This window comes from Topomyia yanbarensis, chromosome 3 (assembly GCF_030247195.1).
Source record: "Topomyia yanbarensis strain Yona2022 chromosome 3, ASM3024719v1, whole genome shotgun sequence".
NCBI lineage: Eukaryota > Metazoa > Arthropoda > Insecta > Diptera > Culicidae > Topomyia > Topomyia yanbarensis.
Genome location: NC_080672.1, coordinates 37895567 through 37907756, shown reverse-complemented (window position 1 = coordinate 37907756; position 12190 = coordinate 37895567). Strand labels below are relative to the sequence as shown.

Here is a 12190-nt window from a genome sequence, read left to right as displayed (position 1 = left end):
AAGGGCGAAAAACGAGTGGAAAAACAGTTTGCAGTAAATGGTTTCGAACGGAACAGTTTTTGTGTGCGGTAGGACCAATTGAAGAACTTTTCGAATAATATTTCCAATTAGTTTTCATTGCCCCAGATTGTTTTATAAATATTCACGAAAAATCGATCACCTTGAAGCTTTATCATCAACATTTAATGAATTTTAATGATGTATCCCTAATATCCGCGAACCGTGTCATTTATCACAAGCGAGCGCTGCAGTAGCAATCGCGAAACATACGATTGAAGGAAGGTAGTTTCGAAACGCTTTTTGACTTGTTTTTCATTACTTGTTCTGTCATTTTTCAATTTGCGGCAGCCAGCCAGTCAGTGGGCTAATACTCAGTAGTGTAACAATCTATCTACATTGATGCGCTACAACTGCAGTTAGCACGAGAGAAGTCGTCGATGTCGAATGAAAAAGTTTCGTCTCCGTGTTCGGTGACGGGAACAGTGTGGATGATAGCGAGCAGCGGTGAAACATCATTCCCACGGAACATACCCGGGTCTCATTCGGAAAATTGCATCTGGAAACATTGTCATACAATTTACATAATTTATTTACGCTCGCTTTGGTTTTTGATGGACCGGTTAATGCTGCTGCTGCTGTTGCTACGAGGTGGGTGCTCTAACGAACGAAACATTTGTAAACTACTTTCTATGACTTCTACTGACAACCGTGTTCTGCTTACCGGCAAATTATGCCGAATAGAGTGCGGTTCAGCTTGTGCCGTCTATAGTATGGTAATCCGGGAATTATAAATCAGCGCTGGCTCAAATTTGCTTCGTCGTTGGAAAATTGTTAAGTCACGATAAAGAAGCTGATGTCGCTTACCCCTACGTTGTGATTCTTTAATTTACTTCGTTGCCAGAATCTCTCCGGTGAGACAAGGGCAATTATCGGTCCAAGTACCCTACTTGTTGCAGCTCATAACACCTGGCGCAGGTAACTAAAATCGTCACTGGGCAGCAGCCTCACGACGATGGTTTTCACCACCTACCAACAGCTCGCAATGAAGGCGAGCGAAAACCTCACGAAAAGCACCAACAGCTAGCGAGATCTGCAATCGGCAGATGCACCGAATAAGCAGCAGTGGCGAAACTTAGCACGGAAATTCTTCAGCACGTAAGTATAGTGCACTTTCACGGTAAGTAGCAAACACTTTATTTCTTCTAACTATATTTCTTCTGCATACGACAAACAATTTTGCACTTAACTTTTTTAACTAGAGTTTTATTTTTTCAGGAGGAGCGATCTAACTCGGTTGCAGGTTTAATTTGGACTGAATTATCAGTATCATTCTCACAGTGTGAGTTAATGTTGGCTCACCACTTCATATCATCGCCCGGTTGCCAGAAGGGCTAGGAAAACCGGTATAACTGGTGCCCGGTAGCACCGATCCTCGCGTGAGAACGAAACATCTCACGCAGTGGGGCCAAAACTGATAGTGCGAACGAACATACTCGCCGCCTTGAACGAATATGTTCAACATAGAAAATGTAAACAAACAACATACAATCTTATAACTAGTGGACAATAAATTAGTTGCTCTTAATTTTAACAGTTTTTAGTGATTTTAGCCTAAATTACATCTAGTATCCGAACTCCGTTAGGTTGTCGGTGCGTTGCTGATCGTTGCTGGATGGTTTTCTGCTTCTGAGGCGTAAGGTAAAAGGCAAATTTTTGCGATGGGACGAGTGATGATGCCACGAGCAGTACGGAGCAAGACAACTCGAGTTAGTTGATCCGCACCGGGCATAATTGTTTCGATGCGAGCAAGGGGCCATCGAATTGGTGGCTGCATTTCGTCGACTACGATGACCATTCTCCCCGGAACTATTTCGTTGTTTCGCTTCCAGCCACGGGTGTCTTTCAGCAGCTCTTGTAGATATTCCTTTTTCCAGTGCGACCAAAATCGCTGCACATGCAGTTGCAGCTGTTGATAGTGGTCGAGTCTGTTGGCAGGTACGTTCATTAAGTCTGGGTCGGGCAGGGCATGCAGTGATGAACCGACGAGAAAGTGCGCTGGTGTCAATGCAGCTAGGTCGTTGGGGTCCTCCGAAAGTGGAAGCAATGGTCGGCTATTCATGATCGCTTCGATTTGTGTTAGTACGGTGCACATAGCCTCGAACGTAAGGCGAGATGAACCGAGCTGTCGGTACAAATGTTTTTTGGCTATTTTGATTGCTGCCTCCCACAGGCCGCCAAAGTGAGGTGCCTTGGGTGGTGTCAAATGCCATGTGATCCCTTCCTCGGCACACACAGAAGCAATTTCAGCCTGTTCAGCACGGTTATGAAATCTGGCAAACAGTTCAGCCAGTTCATTTTTTGCCCCCTCGAAATTTTTCCCGTTGTCTGAGTGGATGTGCGTGGGCCGTCCACGACGAGCGATAAATCGTCGCAGGGCACACAAAAATGCTTGAGTGGACAAATCACTGACTAATTCCAAATGCACTGCTTTGGTTGAAAAGCATACAAAGAGGCACAGGTAAGTCTTTGCAGGTGCGGCACGTTTGTGTATTGGACGAAGGTAGAGTGGGCCAGCATAGTCAACACCGGTGATGCTGAATGGACGACTTGGGATCACACGCTGGGCAGGTAACTGACCGATTTGTTGTTGGGCAAGTATTGGATTGAGGCGAGTACAACGGAAGCAATTTCGTACTACGCTTTGAACCAGTCTACGGCCGTGGGGTGGCCAAAATTCTTCGCGAATCGTAGTGAGCAGCAGGCGCCCGCCGCCGTGCAGCAGTTTGCGATGAAAATGTTCAGCGATTAGTCGAGTGAACGGATGGTTGGTGGGAATAAGCGCAGGGTGCTTTGCTTGATAGGGTAACTGGGCAAGATTTAAACGACCTCCCACTCTCAACACTCTCTCTGGGTCGAAAAATGGGCTCATTCGGCGAATGTGGGACTGCTTCGGCACGGTGTTTTCCTTCTCCAGCTGCTTTATTTCTGCGGCGTATCCATCCTGCTGGGCGAGTCGGACGAGAAACGTTTTGGCATTGGCTAGTTCTGCCACGGTAAGTGATTGGTCGACCGGAATGGGGGATGGCGAAGGTTGGGTTCGTGCTTTTGAACGGGTGTTGGTGACAAATCGCATACAATATCCGATGACGTGGAGTAATCGGCTGTAGGAAGACCAACGGAGAAACCAGGGATGAACGGTAGGAACTGCTTGGGTGAGTGCAACCGTAGTTTTTAACTCCAGCTCTTCTGCTGGCACGCCTGGGGGAATGAAGTTGGGCCAATCTTGTGGTGACAGTGACAACCAGCCTGGGGCACAGCTCCACAAGTTGCTTTGTAGAAATTCGTCGACTGACATGCCGCGCGAGACCAGGTCGGCAGGATTTTCAGCTCCGGGAACGTGTTTCCACTGACATCCGTTCGTGTACTGCTGTATTTCCGAGACTCTGTTTGCGACGAAGGTTGGCCAGACGTTCAGAGGTGATCGTAACCACTGTAGAGTGACGGCGGAATCTGACCAAAAGTACGATGCAGAAACGTTGACGTCGATGGCCTTTTTGATTCGCGCGTGTAGATGAGCGGCTAGCACGGCTGCGCATAATTCCAAACGGGCGATGGTGATTCGTTTCAGCGGGGCTACTCGGGATTTCGACGCTAGCAGTTGAATCCTCACCTTTCCTTGGACGTCTTCACATCGGGCGTACGTACAAGCTCCATATGCTGCCTGAGAAGCATCCGCGAAAGTGTGCAGCTGTATAACGGAACTCGGAAGAAATGCATATCTGTTGACATGGTGCTCAGATATTTTCACCAGCTCTTGGTGGTAGATTTCCCATCTCGATTTGATCGGTTCTGGAACAGGATCATCCCAACCGCAGGACAACAACCACAATTCCTGCATCAGGATTTTCGCACGTACGACGACGGGGGCAATGAGTCCAAGAGGGTCAAATAACTTGGCGATGTCAGAGAGGATAGACCGCTTCGTTGGAGGTTCACTGCTTGTTCGAATCTGAGAATGAAAACGGAGGTAATCTGCTTCAGGCTCCCAGCTAATTCCAAGTGCTTTGATGGTTTCGTGGGGACTAAAGTGCAACGCGGACTGCGTGCCGATCTGATCGTCGGAGAGACCTTGGAGGACTTCCAGACAGTTCGACGTCCATTTTCTGAGCTCGAATCCTCCTTTCTGCAGAAGTTCGCTCAGCTCTACTCGCATACGGATAGCTTCTTCAATTGTTTCAGCTCCACCGATGAAATCGTCGACGTAAAAACTCTTTTTCAATGCTGGACCGCCTACCGGGTACGCATCACCTTCATCCACCGCTAGTTGCTGGAGAGTTCGTGTCGCTAAGAACGATGATGGACCTAAGCCGTAAGTAACGGTCAGTAGTTCGTACGTCTGTACTGGAGAATGTTGGGAGAATCGCCACAGAATGCGTTGTAACGGTGTGTCGTCAGAGTGGACCTGTACCTGCCTGTACATTTTGGCAATATCTCCGACGAGAGCAACGGGAAAGGTTCGAAACCGCAAGATAATGTTCAGCAGATCGTCCTGCACCACGGGACCAACGCAAAGAGCTTCATTGAGGGAGAAGCCGGAAGAAGTTTTCGCAGAGCCATCAAACACGACCCGGACCTTGGTCGTCGTACTTGCTTCCTTAATTACGGGGTGGTGAGGTAGATAGTAGGTGGGAGAGTTGCGTTCGTCGTCCGCTTCGACCAGCCGCATGTGGCCGAGGGAGAGATACTCTCGCATGAACTGATGATATTCGTCCTTCAATTTCGAGTCTCGTTCCAGTCGTCTTTCCAGATATCCGAACCGTCGCTGTGCACTGCTTCTGGATTCGCCTAGCATCACATCAAAATCAGGTTTTCGGGGGTATCGTACAACATATCTGCCTTCGGAGTCCCTAGAAACGGTAGATTGGTACAGAGATTCGCAGCGCCGTTCTTCTATCGAATAATTATCGCTCGTTGTCAGCTCTTCGGTTTTCCAAAAACGCTCCAAGCAATCCTCTAGCGAAAGCATTGAAACAGTGACTGCATTGCAAGTGGTGGGCGTAGGAGCAGTCTGCTCGGGGGGGTTTGTGCTAGCCGAGCCTACGATAATCCAGCCGAAGACGCTGTCGACCAGAATCGGAAGATTTCTATCAAGCTGAATGCGTGCAGCGCTGGGGAAGAAGGAGTAGAAGTGCCGAGCACCCAAAACCATGTCGATCGGTTGACTTTCGTTGAAGGATGGATCAGCCAGAAGCAACCCCTTCGGAATCTTCCATCCCACAGTTGAAACACTTTGCGAAGGGAGATTTGCCGTCACTTTGTCCATCACCAAGAAGTTGACACCACACGAAAAGTCACCCGTCCTTGAATGTACCTGTGCAAACACCGATTCACGTACCGGCTTAGATAGCTTGCCGGCTCCCTGTACCGTAACATTCACGGGTTGTCTCCGCAATCGTAGAATTTGCGCCATGCGATTCGTGGTGAGATTCGGCTGCGATGCACTGTCCAGAAGTGCACGAGCTAGATGTTCCACACCGTAGGTGTCGATGACCTTCACAATGACAGTGAGAAGAAAGACGTCTTCGCGAGGATGTTGTAGAGCAGAACTAACTTCGACCATAGGAACATTCTCAGTAGCAGCCACCGTAGATTGCGTAGATGACTCGACCACAGAAGACCCATTAGATGGCGTAGTAGAAGCGGTTGCACGAGGACTAGAGGAAGCTCCTTCGCTAACGTTCTTTCGGGAACCGTCGCTCTGCCCGGAATGAAGAAGCGTATGGTGACGTCGATTGCGCTTCCGACAGCTGAAATTTGAAGGACAATTGCGGACAAAATGATCACCCTTCAAGCAGTTGTGACAAAGGCGTTTGGAATTCACAAGCTGCTGACGTTCACTCGGTGAAATCCGGTTGAATTTCTGACACTTCGTCACGGAATGCGACTGGTTGCAAGCGATGCACTTTTCACCCAAACTTGCAGTCGATGCACACGAAGTAAAGCGGAACTGAGAGTGGAGATGATTCTTCTTTGGTGGATGAGCTGAAATACCAGAAGTTGACGCTGATTCTACTGTATGATGGTTCACAGAGATGGATTCTAGCACTCGTGTTCTCCGCTGCAGAAACTCGATGAGACAGGCGTAGTCCGGATTCGCTACCGTCGACGCATGGTCCTCCCATGCCTTCAGTGAATCATCATGCAGGCGCGTACACAGCAGATGTTCCAATATAGTGCTCCAAGCGTCGGTTGGTTCTCCCAGTTGATGCAAGATTTTCGTATGCCGCTCGAACTCGTCAACCAACCCATGTAGTGATGCAGCTGACTCCTTCTTCATGCGCGGGATGTCGAAGAGTGCCTGCATATGCCGCTTCTTTAGCAAGTAGTCATTCGAATACCGATTCTCCAATGTCTGCCAAGCCAAAACGTAGTAAGCGGAACTGATACCAATCGACTCGATCAACTGAGCAGCTTCCCCCTTGACAGCTGCCCGCAAATAGTGAAATTTTTGAATATCCGGCACCTCCGGATTTAAATGAATGAGCGCCAAGAATGTATCATGGAAAGCAAGCCATTGCATGTAATCTCCATTAAATTCGGGCAAAGAAATCGTCGGCAACTTGATACCAGAGAGAGTGGAGGACACGTGTGGGGGAACAGGGCTCCGATTGTTAGGAATAGGAGGCAATTTTGAAATGAGACTGGCTTTTATTTCAAATAGCCGAGGTTCAAAGGATGCACGAGTGGCAGCGTGCTCTGCCCTACCTTCCTCGGTGGTCTCGTCGTCCTCAAGCTGCGCCTGCACCGTCTCCAGGTTGTTCCATACTCCGTTCAGGTACTCGAGCCTCAGCGTCACCTGCGTATGGTCTCGTTGAGCGTCGTATCCGGCAGCAAACGCCTCTGCCCGACCCAGAGCAGCAAGCAGTGTGTCCCGTCGTGCAAGCAGCTGACCTCGTGACTGCCCTTCCGCCATTTTGTTGCCGGACAATGGATCAGGAGCGCGTCGATGTCTGATGAACGACCTGCAGACCAAAGGACCAAAAGTAGACCCACAAAACGTGGTAAACAAACTTGGAAAGGTGCTCACCTGTTCCAAGGCAAAAAGTGCCTTGTATTCTATACAGCCAACAGGAACTCGTTGCAGTACCGACCGTACTGGATTACAATAAAACCTTCCGGAATTGCCAGACCACGCCAGCAGAAATCGCCGAAAAGCTCCAAAGAAGGTACTTCAATGCGCGTATGGCAGGAACAGTTGATAAAAGTGCACGATAGCAGCACCACAGCAGGGATTGCCAAGGCTAGGGACGCCACAGCAACAGCAGCAACCAGCAAAATCCACGACACGTGTTGCAACAGCTAGGGACGCTGTAAAGCAAGCAGCAAATGCCACGAACACAGCTCCAAAAACCAGCAAAAAACTAGGCACGGATTTCCACAGCTAACAATTTAGTGGTAAAGTCGTCGCAGCAGGATTTGCCACGATCCGGAATGCCACAGCAGGAACCAGCTAACAGCATACAACGATCAACGCAGCTAGGGACGCCACGAAGTACAATGGTCCAATTGTCCGATGGCAAAATGGCGCCTTGAAGCCAGCGACAATGCCACCAAGCCTTGCCGAATAGCAGCAATTGTCGACCAGGAACAAATGGAACCGTCGAAGTATGCAAAGAAATGCGAAGAAAATCTAGAGGGCACCTGCGATACCCGCAAAACAATTTGGACAGGTAATTACCTTGCGCCCGTTAAATCGAGCCTTGTAGTAATAATATGCAACAAGCAGCGGGTGATGAATCCGAAATCTCCTTCGTAGAACCTCCTTTCGTACCGGCTTCCAAAATGGCGATGCTCAATGGAAGGCACTGGACGCGGTCCGGACAGAAATCCTGGTCACGGCACCAAAAATTATGATGTCGCTTACCCCTACGTTGTGATTCTTTAATTTACTTCGTTGCCAGAATCTCTCCGGTGAGACAAGGGCAATTATCGGTCCAAGTACCCTACTTGTTGCAGCTCATAACACCTGGCGCAGGTAACTAAAATCGTCACTGGGCAGCAGCCTCACGACGATGGTTTTCACCACCTACCAACAGCTCGCAATGAAGGCGAGCGAAAACCTCACGAAAAGCACCAACAGCTAGCGAGATCTGCAATCGGCAGATGCACCGAATAAGCAGCAGTGGCGAAACTTAGCACGGAAATTCTTCAGCACGTAAGTATAGTGCACTTTCACGGTAAGTAGCAAACACTTTATTTCTTCTAACTATATTTCTTCTGCATACGACAAACAATTTTGCACTTAACTTTTTTAACTAGAGTTTTATTTTTTCAGGAGGAGCGATCTAACTCGGTTGCAGGTTTAATTTGGACTGAATTATCAGTATCATTCTCACAGTGTGAGTTAATGTTGGCTCACCACTTCATATCATCGCCCGGTTGCCAGAAGGGCTAGGAAAACCGGTATAACTGGTGCCCGGTAGCACCGATCCTCGCGTGAGAACGAAACATCTCACGCAGTGGGGCCAAAACTGATAGTGCGAACGAACAGAAGCTTTTTACCCTTATTAAAAAAAGTTTTATCGAATTTGTTAAAATCTCGTCGTTTTTCTATTACACACTTGGTTGGTAAATCTTAGCGATTTTCTTTGCAAACTCTCAAGAGACGAGCATCTTCAGAAACACGTGTTTCGACTTGTGGTTTTTTTTCAACATTTAGTTTTATACCAAACTAAAAACTGAACAATATCTTTATTTTGATTGTATCAATATCAACGTGGATCAGATATATTGGTTTATTTGATAAGTCACGTTTGCGTTAGCTCATTAATTTTTTTTTTTGTAATGAAACTAAGGAAATTTTACAGCTATCTTTTATATATATATACAAGAGGATATAATATTTTTTTATATATTATTTTCTATTTGATTATATTGTTTTGTTTGCATTACATTTCTAATTTAGTATATTGGGTGTTCAGCCACAAGTGGTGACTTTTCATCCCTATTGTTTTCATGATTCAGTTAATTAGTATTAAGAAATAATATGCTTTCGCAGTTAAGTATTTTTTTCAGTAGGGAGTTTTAAACCTACTTGTCTCGTGAATAAGGAGCTAAACAAATCATATAAACTAACTTATAAACTATAAAGAGAGCTAATCGTTGCGATTGAAGATTACAACGATTTTTTCGGAAGTCGCTTATAATATTGTTCGTCATAATTTCTAATGTTTCTATGTTTGCGAGTCTGTGCAACTCATTTGTCCTAAACCAGGAAGGACGCTGGAAAATTATTTTCAGAATTTTATTCTTAATCCTTTGAAGCGCTTTCTTCTTAGTAGCAAAACAACTTGCCCAAATTGGCACTGCATATAGCATTGACTGTCTAAACATTTGCTTATAAATTAATAGGCAGAGCCTAGAATTCCTATTTATAAGAGGGTATAAACATTTTATATATTTGTTGCATTTTGTTTGGATTCCTTCAATGTGTTCCTTAAAAGTATTTTTTTATCGTAAATCCCAATTGTTGATGGATTCCTTAAAGACGAACACCACGTAGGTCCATTCTAGGGTTATGGTACCGGTAATACCGGTACCGAAAATCCCGGGAATACCGACCCATTTTTGGTAGCGTAATACCGGTACTGACCAAAAGCCAGTACCGGTATTTTCAGTACCATACAATTTTTTATGAAAAATATGTGGACTCTCTAGGGAGATCTGTATCAAAATATCGGTCGGTAGCTTGACTTTTAATTATATTAATTACCTTCTAAATAAATCGTTGAGCTAACACCTTTGTGGGGAAATAAGTTAGGGCCATCATCATAATAATTCTAAAAGTTAACTAGCTCGCATTGTACTGAACGGTATGTTTAAATTCCTGCACTATTTTGCCGAAATTAAATTTTAACAATCTTTTTTTTTCAATTTGTTTATTTGATAAGGCACGTATGCGTTAGCTTAAAGGTGCCATTTTTTCATTGTTTTACATTTTGAATTTCTTAAAACTAGGGGGTTACACATTTCAATATTTTGTTTTATATAATGAAACTAAAAAAAAACTTTACAGCTAACTTATACATATAAAGGAGGGTATAATATAATATTCGTAAGATTTGGGGGACGGGTCATTTTGTGTGTTCTTTGTATAGTAATTCACTTTATGATTTTTAGAAGAGAGATTGTAGGAGAAATTAATTATTTACTAAGTGGAACATTTTACAAGCTTATTAACTAGAAATAACTAGAAAGAGTGGTTCAAGATTAAGGGGAATTAATTAGGACTATTTTAAAGTAGTGGTACTGTTGTGCATTTCTTAACGAGATTAAATATTGATCAACTAAAACTAGGAGATAGGGGGGCACATAAGTTTTGGGAAGATATTCAAGGGGAGAAGGGGGTGAAGTCATACATTTGTGTATCAGAGACATGGGAGGGAGAGTGGACAAGGCTGAAGGGGGCGGGGGGGGGGGGGGTGAGATATAAACTTTCAGTTTCCGGCATCAGGAATTAACGGCCAGGATTACAGATTCGAACGGATTGATCAACTAACACTAGAAGATAGGGGGGCACATAAGTTTTGGGAAGATATTCAAGGGGAGAAGGGGGTGAAGACATACATCTGTGTATCAGAGACATGGGAGAGAGGGTGGACAAGGCTGAAAGGGGGGGGGGGGGGTAGGGATATAAACTTTCAGTTTCCGGCATCAGGAATCAACGGCCAGGATTACAGATTCGAACGGATGCATCAAGTATTGGGACGCCGGGCGGTTTTCCTCGAGTCGGCAGGGGTTCCTCCAGACGATTTCGTAGTACGGCTCAGATACGGATCGGGAACACATCGCGTTGCGCGTGTGATGTTGTACTGTAGATCTCGTGTTGTTGGTTCATTCGACAGATATTTTGTCTCGTCTTGGAGTGGTATCAAACCATCGTTGGGGTACGGTAGTCGGAAGAGGGCACTTCTGGGAATAATAAGAGAAAAGATAGGGGCATTTAAATTCGGATATTGATGGTTTTGAGGAACGTGTATATAAGGGACATGTAGAGAATATCGCGGCTTGCTAGTACATCTCGAACCGGGACATTGGGTGATCTTCCTCGGGCCCGAAGGGAATCGAATAGTTGAGATCTGGCAGAACAGTACTCGGCGCATGCCCAGACAACATGTTCGATTTCGTGATAACCGTTACCACAAGCGCAGATACCGTTATCCACGAGCCCAATACGCCGAAGATGTGCGTCCAGCGTGTAGTGATTGGACATGAGCCGAGACATCACGCGAATGAAATCCCGACCCACATCCATCCCCCTGAACCAAGGTTTCGTCGATACCATAGGGATTATCGAATGTAGCCACCTTCCCAGTTCACCATTACTCCATGAAGTTTGCCAACTTTCGAGGGTTCTCTGATGAGTAATACTGAAAAATTCGTTGAAGCTAATTGGTCTTTCATATATGTCACCTTGTAAAGTGCCCGCCTTAGCTAAAGAGTCCGCTTCTTCATTACCTGGAATGGAGCAATGCGAGGGAACCCAAACTAAGGTAATCTTGTACGATCTTACAGATAAAGCACGCAGGCGCTCCCAGATTTTCCCCAGAAAATATGGAATGTGCTTTCTAGGTTTCATTGAACGGAGAGCCTCGATTGAGCTGAGGCTATCCGAGACAATAAAGTAATGATCGGTGGGCAAAGTATCAATGATCCCAAGGGTATACTGAATAGCAGCAAGTTCTGCGACGTAAACTGAAGCAGGATCATTGAGTTTGAATGAGGCGGTGAGGTTTTGATTGAATATACCGAAGCCAGTGGAGCCGTCGAGGCTTGACCCGTCGGTGTAAAACATCTTGTTGCAGTCGACTTCTCGAAATTTACTATGAAAGATGCTTGGGATCACTTGCGGACGTATGTGATCCGGGATTCCACGAATCTCGTCTTTCATGGATGTGTCGAAGAATACAGTTGAATCAGAAGCATGAAAGAGATTGACACGGTTGGGATAGTATGAAGAAGGATTGATGTTTTGTGCCATGTAATCGAAGTACAAGGACATAAATCGGGTTTGAGAATTCAGCTCGACAAGCCTTTCGAAATTTGCAATTACTAACGGGTTCAAGATATCGCATCGGATGAGCAATCGATATGAGAGTTCCCAAAATCGATTTTTCAGCGGAAGGACGCC

The 12190-nt window shown here is 45.8% G+C and overlaps 1 protein-coding gene across 1 annotated transcript; it reads right to left on the bottom strand.

The window, feature by feature from the left end:
* Positions 1–1639: 1639 nt before the first annotated feature.
* LOC131686882 (uncharacterized) lies at positions 1640–6973 on the bottom strand. Its single transcript, XM_058970885.1, has one exon. The coding sequence runs from the start codon at positions 6971–6973 to the stop codon at positions 1640–1642; it is 5334 nt and encodes a 1777-aa protein (XP_058826868.1).
* Positions 6974–12190: the final 5217 nt, after the last annotated feature.